This window comes from Coptis chinensis, chromosome 8 (genome assembly GCF_015680905.1).
Source record: "Coptis chinensis isolate HL-2020 chromosome 8, ASM1568090v1, whole genome shotgun sequence".
Lineage (NCBI taxonomy): Eukaryota > Viridiplantae > Streptophyta > Magnoliopsida > Ranunculales > Ranunculaceae > Coptis > Coptis chinensis.
In genome coordinates, this window is record NC_141463.1 from 93,131,350 (window position 1) to 93,149,994 (window position 18,645).

Below are 18,645 nucleotides of genomic sequence, written 5' to 3' on the forward strand. Positions count from 1 at the left end.
TTTTCAGGAAGGACTACTGATTATCTTACTATGTTGGAGCAAAGAAGTGAAATATAAAGTCATGAGAAGTTAGTTAATATTGCCCAACTTTGCATTATTAAAGGTCATTGGGACTTGATTATTTGTCATGGATGGAAACTCCGAATCTGAGGAAGGGGAGCAGCTTGTGGAAGTTGGATCATTCGGGGTACCAATTCGACTTGTCCGTGATCCGGCTGAAGAGATAATGCTGTTATGGGGTCTCCAACAGCCCACGCTCTCCAAGCAGAATGCGTTGGTCGGTCAGTCCTCTCTGCAACTGAATCTCGAGGCTTGCGGTCAACGTCTGTCCATCACCCAATCCCCATCGTCCATGGGAACACCTGGTGTCACTGGAGCCGTCATGTGGGACAGTGGAGTCATCTTGGCCAAGTTCTTAGAGCACGCTGTCGACTCTGGATATCTTCTCCTTCAGTCGAAGAAGATTGTTGAACTTGGTTCCGGATGTGGACTAGTTGGATGTGTTTCAGCTCTTCTTGGTGCTCAAGTTATTCTTACTGATCTGCCTGATCGGCTGAGGCTCCTTAGGAAGAATGTTGAAGCCAATGTAATTGCTGGTGGTTCTGCTTCAGTGAGGGAGCTTATATGGGGTGATGATCTTGATACCGACTTGATTGACCCTCAACCTGATTATGTACTTGCGTCCGATGTAATTTATAGTGAAGGAGCAGTTGCAGATTTGTTGGAGACGCTTGAACAACTTTGTGGAATGCAAACAACTGTTATACTGACTGGAGAACTTCGAAATGATGTTGTTCTCGAATACTTTTTAGAACTGGCAATGAAGGAATTTGTAGTTGGTCGTGTATATCAGGAGCATTGGGATCCAGATTATCGCAGTAGTCGTGTTGTGTGATGCTTGTTCTAGGTAAGAAAAACAGAAACTGGAATTTGAGTATTGTATTATACAGATATATTTATTTATTGCTACTGGTTTTCTGAATGGAAAAAATTTACTTGCAAAATGGATGTCCGACCTCTATGAATGTAGACCTTCCATCTCAGTCACTACACCACAAAATAGTCGAATGCAATCTATAGTAAAGACGTAAATGATTGGAGTTGGACATTCTGAGAGGGGAGAACTAGAAAAATCTTAAATTTGTACAAATCAGATTGATTGAACTAGGCTTGTCGCAGAAATTGTTTTTCATGTTGTGCAACTAATCAATTTTCAATATTGTTTCTTATTGCAATTATATCATGCATTTGAAATTTTGAACAGTAAACACGATTAGTAGACCCGAAATCTAGTATCTAAAGACACAGATAATGATGGCAATGGGGAATGCAGTTATATTCCTCCATGCGCCTCCTAATTAGATCAAGGTATAAATTAGTAGACATATATATTTGGTTACATGTCATTGTTTCTCCTTTTCTCACCCCAAAGTGGAATTCTTTCATTCTTATACATTTCATGTACTTAGAGACTAAAAATGGCAGCAGAGTAGCTTATCTCAATTCTTCCAAGAGGAGGTTATCTATTATTGTTTTGGTTCCCTCCTCAGCTCTACACCACGTTGATATTATAATAGGTCCAGCTACCACTGATCCTCAATTTCATTCATCCAATTCTCAATGAAGAACCGGTACCTTTGCCATTGCCTGCAAAGAGCTGAGCTATTTGTAACTGAGTGTTAGCTAGGATCTCAGTTCTCTTGAGATCCATTTCTCCTCTCTTAGCTTCTGCTTCTACTCTCATTTTTTCTACTTCCTTTATTGTGTCCATTCTTGCTTGCTCTGATCTCACCATTACCTCTGCTAGCCATCTTATACTTTCGGCGACATCCCAATCTTCCCTCTGTCGTCCCACCTTCCTTTTTTTGTTCTTCCCCGTTTTTATTTTCATCTTTAGCTTCTCTTTGACACTATCGGACATTGGTGTGCTACTATCCATCTCCATGGAGATCTTTTCTGATTCGTTTTCTGCAGTTTTTTCTCCCATAACGTCTTCCTGTCGAGATAAAGAGTAAATTTGTAAAACACTTGAAACTTGGAAATATACCCTAAGACTTGATAAAAACCAGAAGTTGGGTCAAGTTGATTAAGCAGAACTGAAATGATATTACCATATCTGTAGATATTTCCATGTTAAATACATAGCTTCCGAGAATGAAGATCAAACTTTTTTGTGTAAGTTGATCTGAATTCCAAGTATTTGTAGGGTATTCTACAATTTGGAGCAGAGTGTCAGTGACCCCAAAGTAGTCAAAGTGTTAATACTGTTTTTACTGCGTCGAGTCTATTCCAGCTGAAACTCGCCGTTAATCTGATGAGTTTTAAGTAGTTGAGGTTTGTGATCTAAGTCAATTGTAAAGTTCACCAAAGTTGAGTTGATCTGATTGGGTTCTTTTTTCTGGTCTGAATATTTCTTCAATTGAGAGGTAATTTGATGAATAAAGAGGTGGTCTTATATGAACTCATCTATACTATGCATACCATTTAGAACTGATTCAACTGAACAATCCTTGAAGAGATATTAATGCCTAAGAAAATGACGAAAAATAGATGAAAATCACAACACATCACAAACCTTAGCCAACGGCTCAACACCATTGGGTTCATGGGAGTTTGGGTGAATTGCAGTATGAGGATGAGCTGGGGGTGCTGGTTGCTGTGGTGGTGGTGATGGAAGCAGTGCTGGCGTTGGTTGTTGATCAAGTACCAGAAGAGGAGGGTTTGAGTTGGGAGTAGTGGGAGAAGGAGTAGGATGAGTCCTACAACGAAGCAAAAGATCTAGGCGTTGGAAGAGAGGCCATGATGAGGCATCAGTTGCAGCTGATTCTGATCTATACCTCTTCTTCATAGACTCAATCTTGTTCTTACACTGTGTTTGTGTCTTGGGTGACTTGGTAGAATTAGCACGCGAAGAAACATGGCGTGCAACGTCTTCCCAGTCGTGACCTTTGAGTTTCGCTCGATTCCTAAGCACCCATTTTGATTCATAAGCATCAAGTAGAGTTGAAACTGCACCTTCACTCCATTCATCTCTTTTCAAACGATCACTACCTCCACTACCACCTCCAGAGGTAATAGTAAGACCTTGTGCCTTTTTTGAAGAGTCCTTGTTACAGAGAGATGGTACATCTTGGTTGAATTCTTCCACTTTCTCCATCTCTCTCCATTCTATTTCTAACAGCTTATAGTCACCATGAATAACTCAAAGGGGTTGATGAAGTGTAGAAGAAATAGTGAGTGAAAGGAAAAAGGTTGAAAACCACTAGCATTAGAGAGTAGAAAGAGAGAATACACACACTTGAGGAAGCTAGTGGCCAACCAAGGTGGACACTTCGTCAAATGGTTTAATGATACTTAATCTCACTTTTGTTCGTTTTTGGGACGTTGGTTTGTTTTGCTTTTGTTTTTGTGGAATAGTTTTTGTGGTTTGTGTTGAGGGGATTTGGCTGTTAGCGTGGATATGAAGCCAACATACACATCCACCAGGGTACGCTTTCACGTGGTATTGCCACCCACTCCCTATCTACACACCCCACCACCACCACCACCACCAAATACTGCTTCCGTCACTCAACTAATTAAGCTGCTATTCCTTCCTCTTTTTGGGTCCTTTTGCTTATGGGGGCTCCTTTTAGTGTTGAAAGTTGAGGTAGATTCCACACCACTAGGGAAAGATTGATTTATGAAGGCAATTGTTTCAACTAAACTTTTTCATTTGGCCCTAACCTGGTCTACTATTCCATGAAAACAGCCTATCACTTAATTTCAGAGTCATAGATCGACTACGTTTTTCTGAAGATAATATGTTCCACGACTGTTTGGTTGGACGCATTAAAAAAGAAAAATAGTTTCCTATCTCATCTATATATGAATGAATCATTTCCATGACCTCTAAAGTCTCTGTATGAGATACGTATAAATGCTTATGATCAATCTCGAAATAGTACAGGTCGCTATGATAAACAGCGAATTTAATCAATCTTATGTATCGGTGTCAAAGAATGTGCTCTTGATACTTGATCTAATACTCTAATGCCAGTATGCTTCATATTCAATTTTACGAACTGGTGTATTTTCTTATGGAGTATATATTGCTCAAACACCTATGCTTGGTAATGTAGTTTGCAGTAGCCAGTAGGTGTTAGACTACTGACCATTGCACGGTCATGCCTTGTGCAAAGTAGTACAGTATCTTTATGGAAATGCTTTTGTGGGTGTGGAAATGTAGATGAGAGTATGAAACGTACAAGATAAAAGTAAAAGCTAGAAAGACCGGAGGAAAGACAAGAAAAGCCCTCTATGGCCAAAATGAAACTTTAGCTACTAAAAATAAGGTGAATTTATGCTTAGTTCTTCACATTGTACTTGTGATGGACTGATGGGTTGAACTAAGCACAATGTGCAACAGTACTCACGCCAAACGTTGCTGGGTGATGTGTTGCTGCTCGACACCACAGTCGCTATTGTTGGGTTTTGCGTTGCTGCGCGACACCACAGTCGCTGTTGTTAGGTGTTGCGTTGCTGCTCCACACCACAGTCACTATTGTTGGGTGTTGTGTTGCTGCGTGACACCACAGTCCTATTGTTGGGTGTGGCGTTGATGATTGACAGTTGATACCACAGTCCTGTAGTCCTGGTAGATACGCTAGACTTGAAGCTAAGGCACGCACCCATGTCCGTCTGGGACTGACATAGCATGGTCCTTTACTAGAAGCACTAGGAAGTAGCAACTGTTGAATGAAGTCGACAACTCTTGCAGCTAGTCTCAATGGCTCGTGTCAACAAAAGACATCAATAAACACTTAAGGTTATCAATGCGAATAACAAAATTTTCACTTGGGCTGTTGGGCAAGGTACACGCCATTAGACAGATTGGCCCAACAAATTGGTAGGTATATGGCGATGTTGTTCCTGCCTTGGCCTATCTTTTGGAAGTACATATTAATCATTTGAAAACTTGGTGGATTTTGGATTTTTTCATTTAAGCAGCACAAGATCCAAATCATCATCCTGGTCTGACCTCTTCACCATCTAATTATCTTTGTCTAGTCGCTTATTGTGTCATGCATTCACTCTCACTTTTTTTTTTGAGAAGTATCATTCGAATACTACTATGCTGTGTTTGTGTACCTGTAAAACTCTTACGGTCGTTCTGAACTAAGACTATACATACTGTTTGAATTTCAAACAGCACAGTGTTTTACAGGTAATATTTATTATGGAGAAGGATTTTGAGGTAGGCATACCTATCGATCAACATCTTGAAACATTCTTATTGTACTACGAAACCCTTATCTGTTTTAAGACTTTTAACTCAAATAGTCAAATGTACATGGAAACATATACAGACAAAGACAAAACAATCAGATTATCAGAACATAGGATCCGAAACTTCCACCCATAATTCGACCAAATTACGCTGAGTACGTACATATCAGTATATCACATCGTATTAAATGTTCATATTTAAGCCAGACTTCCCCATCACACATAACACACAGACAAACACATTCAAAAGACATAACTTTTTATTAAGAAAATAAAAATGACACACAAATACACAATTACATGAATCCAGTTTTGCTGTCGCAATTTTTCTGTGTCCCAGGCCCCAGCTGTCCAGCCAATAGGAAAAGAACAATTAGAGACTCATTTGCAATTATTTTTTTTTTTTACGAATTCCTTCAAATAATAAGAGGTAGAGAACTGAGAAAAAAGAAAGTTAGAAAAAGATAAAAGAAGTGAAAATAAAGAATATAATATGAGGTAGAGAACTGAGAAATGGAAGAGGCATGGGACTGCAGTCCAAAAAGCATTTTGACAGTGGAAGAAAACGAAAACTTTGCTAATTGAAGATAGGTGCCTTAGATTTACTTTATCAACCATGTGTTTTTTTATGTAGGAGAAGACAAAAAGGTCACAGGTGAGCAGCTGCAGCAGGGACCCCGGTGATGGTAAATGTCACTGACCCAGTTATTAACAAAATATTAAAAACGAAACCAGCTTGGAACCTACCAGCCAACGATACGAATTTTCACACCCCATCGTAAAATTAAAATCTTAATTGTACCAACACATTTTAACTAGATTGTTCCGACCCTAGTAAATTCGTGGACAGCAAAAATTTAGATTCTAATTCGTTTGAAAATTTGGCAAAAAAAAAGAACAAAATGTCAAACATATAATTCATGTTTTATACAGATATAATACGAAAAAATTCAGTTATATTTTATTGCATTATAAATTTAAAAGGTAATATTTTGCTTAAATTATAGTGTGTTTTTTTCATTTAAAAAATACAGAATTTATTATTCGACAATTGTAAGTTTGGATCATAAAATTCGAATATTATTCTTTAGGTTTGAAAAGTTCGTCTTATTATTCTTATTATACGAAAAACGGAACAGAGTATCACTAGCTATGGTTTGGATTGGAAACAACACTTTTTATGCTCCCACACTAATATTGTTTATCAAAAGTAATTTCATACCATGAAACATTCTCTGCCAGTGTAGTACCATTAACTTTTCAGTAAGCTGGATTTTTTGTTCAAAAAAGAAATTAGAGAGAATTGACCTGTAAATGTCATAAATACCTGGCAATAAAATTAAAAAAGAAAAAGAAAAAAAAAAATGAAGAGACACTTCACTAGTACATAGAGAGCTTCTCTACCTAATCTACTGAGCAAATCCAACCTTTCCTCACAAGCCAACTCCAATTTTTTTTTTTAATTTTTTTTCCTTTAATTTTTTCACTGAAACATCACGAGCACAACTTAAAAATAATCCATTTATTATTTCCCCTTCATCTTCAACTTTACTTCTTCTCTTTCCTTCTCCTCATTCTTCTTCAATAAAAAAAATGACCAAATTCATACCACCCACATTTCCTTCAATCTTTACACTAGAATAATCTTCTCATTTGTTCTAAACTTGTAATTTGTTCACAATGTCTGGCTCTTTTGGACCTATTGATGGTTCAAGAACTGGTGTAACTAACATGGTATGTTTTTTTTTTTTAAACCTGAAATTTTACTTTTGATTGCTTTAGTTTATATGCTTGATTAATTTGAGACATTGGAAACACTTGGTTAGTGTCAAGTTTCAATCTTTACTTTGCTGTTTTGAATTTCAGTGAAATTTGAAGTAGTTGTTAATTACTAGATTTATTTCTATGTAAAATTTTGATGGCCCCCAGAGATTATCGAAATTAGAAATAAATGCAGATTTTGATGTTTGATGTAGTAAAATTTATATCATGTGGTTTCTTTAAATTTAGAATGATTATAAGGTATTACTGGTCTCTCAAGTAGTATACTTAGTTGCATTTGTGTGGATTCTGTTTTTCCTGATTTGGGTTTTTTGTTTTGCAGGTTTTTAAGAGTGGCCCACTATTTATATCATCGAAAGGTTAGTAGTGAGTCACGACGCGTTCTTGCTTGTGTTGTGAAGTAGTAATGTAGGTAGTTACTCATGCATATTTTGATGTGATTTTGTTGTACTTGTGCAGGGATAGGCTGGAAGTCATGGAAGAAGCGGTGGTTCATACTTACACGAACCCGTTGGTTTTCTTCAAAAAAACGATCCTGTATGTACTAGCCCATTGCACGCATTCATAAATTATTTTGTTTAATCGTTATATCCCCCTCCTGTTGAATACTTGTGCATTTCTAGTAATAATACATTTAGTTGCGATTGATTTGAAAAAAAAGGTGTGATGCTTCTTTGAGGAATTTATATCATCGTATCTAGGTACCATTTTCCCAATTAATGTTAGCAGTTAACTATCAGCCTTCATTTATTGTTAATCGAACATTGGTATTATTTATTTTCCTTTTTCACTAGAGTTTGTTAGTTGTTTTTTTCTGTTGATAAAGATGCAGTTTTATTAAGAAATAAAACCAAAGAAGTAGGTTGAGATAACCACAATAGAGAGTAAGAAGATAGTTACAGAGGACAGTTAAACTCAATAGGCTGGTACTATCACCCTCTTCTCAAAGTAGAGCATACGAATTCATCAATCCATTCTCAAAGCACGATAGCATCACTGCTTTACATGGTACTAAGTAAGAAGTAGGAAGTTTTGGCACATTCTTTGCACATGAATCATGTAACTTCTTGAAAACCATATTAAAGAGTACCCTTTTAATGCCTTGCATCACCTGGTTAACAAAAAAGGAAAACTCTTAATGGTAAGTGCCGTATGCGATTCTTACCATGGTTTATTCTCAATGGATCTTTCTTTCATGCCAAGCAACACAATTGATATAGTATACTTGCTTCATGAAAGGAGACCAGTTGCTAAACTTAGCGATGATTTTCTTGCTGTTACTGCTAATAGCCTTTGGGTCCTATACGGAATTTACGTGCTTTCTCTTATCAATTGCATATGGCATTTGTAGAGTTACAAATGGTGGTTTATCACAGAGCTCCACATGTAGCGTATTCTGTGATTAACTAATTACTGGAACAGGTTCTGATTACCTATGTTAGTTTTGTAGAGTGAACTTCCTCAGAGAGGTGGTGAAGTGAATCTGACCTTGGGCGGCATTGACCTGAACAACTCTGGGAGGTATTCATGATATTTTCGCAAGTCATGTTGGATTCTATCATATGTGTGTCTGATGGTATGGCTGTTTGTTTACAGTGTTGTGGTGAGGGAAGATAAAAAGTTGTTGACTGTATTGTTTCCTGATGGACGAGATGGACGAGCCTTCACCCTAAAGGTGTGTTTTTTAGGGTTTACTGTGCATGGACTTCCCACCCATATTTTGTGTGTGTGTGTGCATGCACCAAACTTTTTTTCCCCGTTGCAATGGTGAGTGGGTAAAGATGCTGGTGGGTAATCCATATCTGTGATAAGCTACTCAGAACCAGAAGATAGCTTTTGTTCATTGTTAAGCCTTTTCTTTTCATCTTAAATTTCAGGCCGAGTCATCAGAAGATTTGTTTGAGTGGAAGGCAGCACTTGAAAATGCTCTGGCACAAGCTCCATGTGCTGCCCTTGTAATGGGACATGGAATTTTCCGGAATGACCCAAGTGACACAGTTGAAGGATCTTTTCCACAATGTGTGTACTTCCCTTATAACATCCACATCGTGCTTGCAATATCCATAAATTGAGTCTGCTTTTTACTTCATTATTAAACTACTTTTGCTAATTTGTTGGTAGTTCTATAATATGAAAATATGCTTTAACTTGCTCGTATTTCATTCAGGGAGAGATAAGCACCCTAGCAAGTCATTGGTTGTGGGAAGACCAATTTTGCTTGCTTTAGAAGATATTGATGGCAGCCCATCCTTCCTCGAGAAAGCTCTTTGCTTTCTTGAAAAGTTTGGTGAGTTTCAGTTCTGATTGGATCGACATTTGACACTATTGGACTTTCCTTTTATAGAACCGTTAATGTATCAAATAGTTGTGCATTAATTACTTTTGAATCTATAGAAAGTTTAAAGATCTTCTGCTTTATTATATCTTCAACAGGAACAAAAGTAGAAGGAATCTTGCGCCAGGCTGCGGATGTTGAGGAGGTTGACCGCCGAGTTCAAGAATATGAACAAGGTTTCTGTGCTCCTGATCTTGTTTTTGCATGTACCCTCATTATTTTATTTATTGTTTAATTTCTGCTACTCTACTTTTGCTTTTGGTGATCTTTGATCTTGCTTCATGCTTTTGCTTTATTGCCTTGTGTAAATACCTTACAAACTCGAATTCTCTCCTTTTCAGGGAAGAATGAATTTAAATCTGATGAGGATGCTCATGTTGTCGGTGACTGCGTCAAGGTGCTTGTTTCATGACACACTCAAACACACATATATATTCCAATGACTATTCTAACACTTGTTTTATACTCATATGCAACCCAACTTTTATGGTTTTTGCAGCATGTTCTTCGCGAACTGCCTTCGTCTCCTGTTCCTGCATCCTGCTGCACTGCGTTACTAGAGGCATATAGTAAGTTCATATGAGAGTACAACTGTTGTTTTAGTCTGTTATCATTTTATATTCATGTGGTAACTTATGTTTCCATAAGTAGTTGCTCTTAATTAAGGGTTTCCTGAGTAAGGGTCGATAATATTACAACTGTATCAATACAAGCCGTGATTCTATCAGTAAAAGGAAAAGAACATATAAAACACCAGAGAGGTGTTAACGTCTTCGTCTTGTTTCTGTGCAAATCTTGCGAAACTTAGAAGCTTTGCTCCTTCCCGCTCCTCCGTTACTAAAAAAACAATAAAGAAGAGGGAATAAACTTTTTACCTTCCTAGTTTACCATCTACCCGGCCAAATAGAAAAGCAAATAACGTGCACATGTTAATATCTTGATGCAAACCTGAAAAGGCAAAATTCCTTCTAGCGTAAGATTTGAAGATATATAACTAATATTACCATACAGTATCTTTTAGTCTCAAGTGTTTGTAAGGTTTTCTTACCTTGTTTCTATTGCTTTGTTTTTTGTTTCTGCCTTTCCAATGCTTTATATTTTTTGTACTTCTCGTGCTTTGGTTGGCAAGGAATTGAAAAGAAGGCAGATCGGGTTAATGCTTTGCGCTCTGCAATATTTGATAGCTTCCCAGAGCCAAATCGACGATTACTACAGAGGTACCATAATCTTTCTATTGATGAGTTGTTTATTGGCTTTACGATCCATTTGAGTCTTGAGTATTTTGTTTTTTCCAGTTGCTATATTTCTGCTACTGTGTTTAAGTTTTTAGATTTCTTTCTACACGCATCACTATGTTTACAACTTTAAGATATTCAATGAAAGAACCTGAAGGCACTTCATAGGCCTAAATAACAAATGTTAAGCTTCACGGATCTTAAGAAATCAGCTTACTGAATCTTAATAGTGAGATTTCATTATAAGATGGGAGTGTACAAAACAATCCAAGAGGAAGAGAATCGATAAGTGTGCCCATCCCACCTCTTGTTCCCTTAGCAAGGTGCTAAGGGGAGCGAAGAAACCCCATTATAATATAATCGAATTCCAGCCAAGCACAATCCTTGTACCTCTCAGAAGTTGAATTCCCCGCCACCCGCCGCCCAATTGAAGAGCGTCTTTTTTATCTCCACGGCAAGGAGCCTTAGATCCTTTTCCTCATGATCTTGAGAAATTTTATACTGAAGTATAAATTAAAATTTGGAAATTCCAGAAACACAAAGAACGTCCGATTGCTAGTCATAGACCTTTATCATCATGTTGTTATTTGTTTCTGTCCCATCTTCTGTGGAAATTTCTGTGAAAAATCACGCGTGTGGCAATAAAGGGAAAGGATTGAAAAGAATGAGAGGCGGGAACTGGTTAACCTAGTAAAAAGAAGAAAGAAAATTGTACACGTGATGGGTTTATAGTAACAGTGTAAATGTGATGGATCACTAGACAGATATAATAGTATAATACAAGACTGGTTGCTGGGAATCTGCTTAACTTCTGGCATTGACTACAACTCTACGGACACAGTTGCACCTGTGGTCGTTATATACTCTTAATCTTCATTTTCTCACTGACGAAATGGGTTTATAGTAACAGTGTAAATGTGATGGATCACTAGACAGATATAATAGTATAATACAAGACTGGTTGCTGGGAATCTGCTTAACTTCTGGCATTGACTACAACTCTACGGACACAGTTGCACCTGTGGTCGTTATATACTCTTAATCTTCATTTTCTCACTGACGAAATTATTGAAGAATTCCTGTCATGTATATCTTGAGAAAGAAGTCTATGAGTCCAATCCATGCTTTTCAGCTGTCCAATTGAGATTGAAACATACAAATTTAGAGAAGGATAAAGTATTTTGATTAGTTATAGTAGTAGTTCCCTTTGGGATTTCATATAGTATTGGTGTAGCAATGATTAGTCATTTAAGCTAATTGGAGGAAGAGCCGAACAAGTTCCCCTTGCTCCTAGGTAGTTCTTGTTTTACCAGTTGGAAGTTAATGGTTTAATTTTCGGAAAATGTCAATTTTTGTGGTATAAAGATTGCCACTTTTGATTCTTCTTGTCAAACTTTTGGGATAAGAACCATTTGAGTACAATAGTGGATGCTTTGTATGAGGGATGTCTGGTAGTGTCTTAGCATCTCGCTTAGGGATACTACTTGTGTAAGAATGTAATTCTGTAATTGTGAATGAAGTATAACTTTAGTTGATCAAAACGAAAAATATGTCAATCGTGGTCAGAGCGTCTCTGATTGGTTTTCCTTTCATATTGTTGCTTACTTCTATAATCTGTTTTACAGAGTTCTCAAAATGATGCATACAATTTCTGCTCATTCTTCTGACAATCGGATGACACACTCTGCTGTGGCTGCTTGCATGGCACCCTTGCTTTTACGCCCACTTTTAGCGGGTGAATGTGAATTGGAGGACGATTTTGATCCGAATGGTGATACTTCTGCTCAGCTTCTTGCTGCAGCAAATGCTGCTAATAATGCTCACGCTATCATCACAACGCTTTTGGAGGAGTATGAGAACGTGTTTCGTGTAAGCTTATTTCCTTTCACTTTATGGTGGTGCAAAAACTATGTTATGGTACAGCCATGGGCTACTGCAATTGAAATCTTACAAGTCAGAACGCTTGATATTCCACATTAAAGATGCTGTCATATAGTTTAACATGGTCACATGCGTACATTAACTACCTGGAACATAAATTCTACTTTAGTATATCGGTGGTCATATTTAGGAATCTGATTGCACATATGTTATGGTACAGCCATGTGCTACTGCAATTGAAATCTTACAAGTCAGAACGCTTGATATTTCCATATTAAAGATGTTGTCGTATAGTTTAACATGGGCACATACTCACATGCGTACATTAACTACCTGGAACATAAATTATTATTATTTTTTCGATAAATACTGGAACATAAATTCTACTTTAGTATATCAGTAATCATATTTAGGAATCTGATTGCACTCTTTTGTTTGTGATGTGCCATTGTCATTCAAATAGTTAAATTACTCAATAAAAAAAAAAAAAATTGTGCCGCTAGAAAGTAAATTCAGAGGTCACAATCTAGGTGTTATCATCTTACCTTTTGATTGGTCCAGATCTTTGAATATGAATTATCCTCTTGACCACTTTGGTTATCCATACCCTTTCTTTCCCATGTATTTTTCTTCCTTGGTAAATAAATTGCTATTTAAATATAGTAGTTGGAAAGAAAATTCTTGAGCTTCTTGTTTCAGTTTGTAGCACTGTAGTTGATAAACATAGATCTATAGTGGTCCGTATCTGTATGTTAGGCTTTTGGGTAACACAGCATGTCTGATGTGGGTGTCTTTTTATGATTTTTTGTATATGAATATTTAGAGTTTAGATCTAATGTAACTATGTGTATATCGGTACAGTTAAAAACCTTTTATTTTTTTTTAGGAAAAGTAGTTATGAGCTATTATGCCAGTATACCTTCATAGTGTTAGGAGTAAAGTTATCGAGAATGGTATTTTATAATCACTATTCAGCTAAATAACAAGGAGTTTCCAGATTCTGTGGTCAACATTTTGGATTGTATGGACACAGTATTAAGTTGGATTCCGAAAAGCATGCATGGAAGCTAAGTTTAACTTCTTAGTCTTCATTTGCACTCAAATGCGCTCAATCAGTAGGCTATTAGAATACTTTCACGATCTCAACTTGATTGTTTATAATATGCTGTTCTTTTGAGAATAAAGCTACGTTGATGTTGAATATTCTACCCACTTGCATAGGTAATTAAAAAGTCTGGTTAATCAGTTGCATGGGTGAACACTTATGTATGCTAGCTAGATTTCATTCCTTGTTAGTTATCATTCCCCAGTAACATGTCTTTCTGATAGGAATCTTTCTTAATTCTCATGTACCTATTCCATTTGCTCCATGTTCTACTTGTGCTTAGCTATTGCTTTTGTGCTCTTCCGTTTCAGGATGTCATTGTTCATGGATCCTCCTTTTCAGTTGATTCTCAGATGGAAAACAGCGGGAGCGAGGAATCATCAGATGATGATAACTTAAAACTAAAAATATCACTTATCATGATGCAGCAAATGAGGTTAATCCAGAAGTAGACAATGATTCTGAAGCGTGTTCTTAGTGGAAAATTGAGTGGAACCAGTTGCTATGTTGGCAGTGATCTTTATGATAACAAGGTTTTGTTTCTTGTGCCATTTTTTCTTTTTATTTTATTCCAATATTTATTGTGCCCTGTGTAGGGCATTGAGGTTACATTATTATTGTTGTCGACTTAATTGCTCTGTAATTGGTTCCTTCTCTTTTTCCACCACCACTCCCTTTAGAAGAAGAGAGAATAAACACAACAAGAAAACATAATAGGTTTTGAAAAGGAAAATGAACCTTTTTCCATGACCTCTCTAGGTTCCCCTCTGCATTGTTTTTGTCCATTTCATATACTGAAGAAAACTTCTCCACTTGCCCATCTTATTATTTTTGAATTAGAGTGCTTGAAGAATGGAGGTGAGGCATTTGAAAAGGGCAGCCAAAGACTATTACCTCATGACCCAATTTTTCGTCCAAAAACCAGAGAAAATAAAAATAAAAACAAAAAAGTCGAATTAGAACTCCTAAATTTCTGATAACAATATTCTCCTTCAGAATTTGATATGGTAATGTAGTTTCAATAGGCTTCAATAAATGGACAAGAATCTCTGCGAAGTGATTCCTTCGTTGGATGCTGTCCTCTTAACTACACTGTTTGAAGTGAGCTGAGATATTTAGACTAATGGATCAACCTGGAGGAGATTCCATTTATCTAATATCCCCTGAAAAACACTCTTTTGCACTTGCTTTAGCATGCTTACATCAGTGACTTTAACACTTTACTCTGGTAGTCGGGCACAATCTATTACAACTTAAATCCCCCCCCCCCTTTGGACTGTGCTTCTAATTTACATTATACGCACCCATTTATCTATGCAGGCATATGTGGATGAAGATTTTGATGTTGAATCCCCTGAAAAGAACCAGAGTTCAACAATAAATCAAAAGCCAAAACTAGATCCCCAAAAGTCCCTTAGAGATTCCAATTTCTTATATAATGCTCAAGGTACATTGAAGAATGGTAGTGAAATTTCTATAAGTGGGATGGATACACACAGTGCTTTGGTTGCAAATGAACCTCACCAGTCAATGGGAGATATTTTAACTTCAATGGACACAGGACTTCCTTTACAAGCGGCTTCTCACGAAGTACATGTAGAAAAGCCTACAAGTAAACTGAATGGCTCAAACAACAGTGCTAAGCGGTCAAACTTTTGGGGAAGAAGCAATGTGAGTTGTTCTGGTGTTTATTTTGCTGGCTTGTTTTAAATTATTTCTTAAGAAAGAGCAAAATGCCTTTGTGAGTATCTGATGTATCTGTTAGAGGAAAAATGTGGTTGATTCTAAGTCCAGCTTGTTCCCCTAAAGATTTTCTACTTTAGCTTGTTACACACATTCTATGATCTCTGTTTCACCAAATATTATTTCCATGCTCTCCCTTAGAAACGTTCCTTTTTTGGGAGCTTGGTATGGTAATGTCTAATGACCTGTCTAAACCCTCAGAAAGAAATTTGTTAGCTGACATTTGTCATTGATGCTTTATGAAGGGGCGAAGGAATCCATCAGTGGAATCAGTTGACTCGTCTGGGGATGAAGAGTATGTTGTCGCTTGCTGAAAATATCTCAATAATTTTAAATTCCATTTACTACTAGACTTATGGCTCCTTTTGTCTTATAATAAGTAGTTTACAACTTGTGCTTGTTTGTCGTGTAACCAAGAGTTATGCCTGTATGACACTTACACCAGTTATCCAATTTTCTTTTCATTCAATGAGGACAGGCTACATACCTAATCTATACTGGATCAACAACATAAGTTTTCATTCTGATTTCATTTATGGACCTGTGTGTATCCCTGTAGGTTTGCTATTCAGCGGCTTGAGTTTGCAAAAAATGATTTGCTCAACAGGATTGCAAAAGAGGTAAATGGTGAACTTTTTCACTTGTACATATTGTGGTTTTGTTATGGATATAATATATTTGTTATGGATTATAACAGGCCAAAGGGAATGCAATTTTGCAAGCAAGTTTGGAGAGAAGAAAGCAAGCTTTGCATGAGCGGAGGATGGCTCTTGAACAAGATGTATTAAGTTCTTTAACCCATAAATGCATGAAGTGACTTTGATTTTTTGTACAATTGTCATTAAAGACTTCACAGTCCATCGTCTTTATAGTTACTTGTCGAGGGATTGAGTTTTTGCACATAACAAGACGTTGTTGCAAAGTTAATGTCTTCATCAACAGACTTTTCACTGTCTACGGTTATGCATCATATGAGATCCTTTTTTTTTCATTGAAAAAGTAGATGTCTGCAAATAAATAATTTTTCACCAAGTTGCAACTATTGTGAAGGTTTCACGACTGCAAGAGCAGTTACAAGCTGAAAGAGACCTTAGAGCTGCATTGGAGGTCGGTCTGAGCATGTCTTCAGGACTCTCTGAGTCACGTGGTATGGATTCCAAGGTTTGTACCTTTATTTTCCCATATTTGATTCTTCAGCTATCTCGAATTACTAAATAATGTGGCCCTTTATTTAATGGTGAAGACAAGAGCAGAGCTAGAGGAGATTGCATTAGCTGAAGCAGATGTGGCAAGGTTGAAACAGAAGGTTACAGAATTGCACCATCAACTTAATCAGCAACGCGAGCAACACCATGGCTCCCTTTCAGATGCGAGCAACCGATATCAGCATGCCCAAAATCTCCATTCACAACTGTGAGTAGATTACTCTGTTCATATGGACTTTTATACTTGTTTTTGGCTGTTGTTTCACGTCTTAGTTGCATATGTAGCAAGTTACTGAACAGTGTCATCAAAATCTGTGTTAGGTATAGGTTAGTATGTCTATTGTCAAATGAAAAACTAAACTGAAGTAGTCAATTTGGTTTTTTTCTTTTTCTTTTTCTTTTCAACAAGACCTTTTTGTTTTGGAGATGGGAGCAAGTGAACTGATGTTTAACCCTCTTAAGTTGACCGCGTTCTTTGTAGATTATGGATATTGTTTTACTAATGCTAGTATGTTTTGCTTGCAGTAAATTTCTGCAACAAGATTTTGATATGAACCTTGCATTTTGCAATCATGAAAGGAAACAAAAGACTGAGGTACATTTTCTTCAATTCTATCCTTTTCTATCTACTGCAGTTTATTTCAGTGCTTTATTGTGATGTATATACCGAAAGTATTCATAATTCCAAAAGACCAAAACCAACTTTCTTATTGTCAAATTGATGTCATATTATATGGATTATGGACTATATCTTTCACTATTTTGATAAGGTAGTTTTAGTTGTATTCCCCATTTTGGCATTGGTCTTGTATACAGACGAGGAAATTTATTTTGGTTTAAAGGATTTATTTATTCACATTTCTAGAAGTTTGGTTGTTAAAAGAGGTGAGCGAAAAGATCTCTTAGGTCAAAGCTAAAACCAGCTGTTTCTAAGAATTCTGTTTCTCTCTGTATCTTAATTATAGTATCATTTGTTGATGCAGGAGAGTTCTTTAGGTACAGACTGGAGGAGCCTAAAGGCTCAGGTATTATCAGCTGCAAGTAAGAGCAAGCAATTTTCACGGAAGCAACTTGCCAATTTGACAAGCCCTAGTGACTCAAAAAGTACAGAAGAATCCGCAGATGACTTCTCTGCTGTAAATTCTGGCACCATCCCCACAACATCAGGGGCAATGGAGGTAAGAGTGTCAACTCATTTTAAACAAAACTTTATTCCATCCAGTGCATGTATAAATCTGGCAATCCATTTTCACAGGGGATTGATTACCAGAGGCAGCCCTCATCGACTTCATCAACTTTGGTAGAATTAACAACACGCCTGGACTTCTTCAAAGAGCGACGATCCCAGCTTATGGAACAACTGCATAATCTTGACTTGGGAAATGGGGTGGCATCTCCACAAGCCATGAAAAGCAGTCCGTCATCCCCTACATGGAGCTAACATCCTGTGATAAAAACTCCAGAAATATGACGAGGAAGAATCTTTCTTAATGTTTTCATCATTTTGTACAGTCATATGCTGCTGTATATTTATGTCATTCATTATTTTTGGTTTTTATTTGGGAAAGTTTTCCCATAATGTAATATAGCGCTGTTTGAGAGTGCATCTATTTTTGCTTGTCAGGGTGTTCTATGTAAGGTACAGAACTATCTTGTAATAGTTACCTGTAAAACAGAATCTGAATCGAAATTCTTATATGGAAGACAAGAATAATGTAGAGCATATTCTTCTTTTACAGTGTTCTTCATTTAAATCGTTGATTGGTGTTGTATCTGTATGGGTAAGATGTGGTCCGCCGAAGACGTACAAATGACCTCGTGGGGAAACTGGAGAGTTTTGAAAATGGACCCAAAAGCGCAATGTAACGGGTATTGATTTCTGTTGTAGTGTTCTTATATCATGTCCCACTCCACTGGATTGTGCACTCCCAGCAACCTATAAACGTTCATTGATAACAGAAACTTAAAAAAATCTCTCTCCCCTCTCTCATGAACTTAGTTAACAAACTTATTCTGAAGTTAGGAAATGGCGGGAATGAGATTATATTAGTTTTATCTCTTGGTTTTTTCCAGTCCACATAATTGATATTT

General features: G+C 37.0%; 3 protein-coding genes across 7 annotated transcripts in view; 2 read left to right on the plus strand and 1 right to left on the minus strand.

The window, feature by feature from the left end:
* LOC147484484 (uncharacterized) overlaps positions 1-1,004 on the plus strand; it is an 85,055-nt gene extending 84,051 nt beyond the window's left edge. For 3 of the 5 annotated variants that reach the window (XM_086581096.1, XM_086581097.1, XM_086581095.1), the window contains exon 2: positions 8-1,004. In XM_086581096.1, the coding sequence (XP_086437222.1) occupies positions 128-895 (768 nt within the window). In that variant the 5' untranslated portion in view covers positions 8-127 and the 3' untranslated portion in view covers positions 896-1,004. The remainder of the gene's footprint in view (positions 1-7) is intronic. The other 2 variants (XM_086581098.1, XM_086581099.1) reach the window with 1 other exon arrangement.
* A 308-nt stretch (positions 1,005-1,312) lies between these two features.
* LOC147484492 (sequence-specific DNA binding transcription factor) lies at positions 1,313-3,345 on the minus strand. Its single transcript, XM_086581092.1, has 2 exons — positions 2,576-3,345; positions 1,313-1,996 (listed from the first exon to the last, which is right to left on the minus strand). Exons 1-2 carry the CDS (start codon positions 3,155-3,157, stop codon positions 1,607-1,609), a joined length of 972 nt encoding a protein of 323 aa, XP_086437218.1. The 5' UTR covers positions 3,158-3,345; the 3' UTR covers positions 1,313-1,606.
* A 3,304-nt stretch (positions 3,346-6,649) lies between these two features.
* Positions 6,650-18,290, plus strand: LOC147484493 (rho GTPase-activating protein 7-like). The gene is given in 25 exon segments (XM_086579758.1): positions 6,650-7,002; positions 7,373-7,409; positions 7,510-7,587; positions 8,271-8,347; positions 8,501-8,571; positions 8,647-8,725; positions 8,928-9,069; positions 9,218-9,337; positions 9,484-9,561; positions 9,727-9,782; positions 9,885-9,954; positions 10,515-10,602; positions 12,246-12,489; positions 13,918-14,017; positions 14,020-14,065; positions 14,067-14,139; positions 14,927-15,277; positions 15,595-15,644; positions 15,909-15,969; positions 16,047-16,130; positions 16,400-16,510; positions 16,593-16,762; positions 17,080-17,149; positions 17,538-17,732; positions 17,810-18,290. Coding segments are annotated over 25 exon segments (2,691 nt in total). The 5' UTR covers positions 6,650-6,948; the 3' UTR covers positions 17,996-18,290.
* The last annotated feature ends 355 nt before the right edge of the window (positions 18,291-18,645 follow it).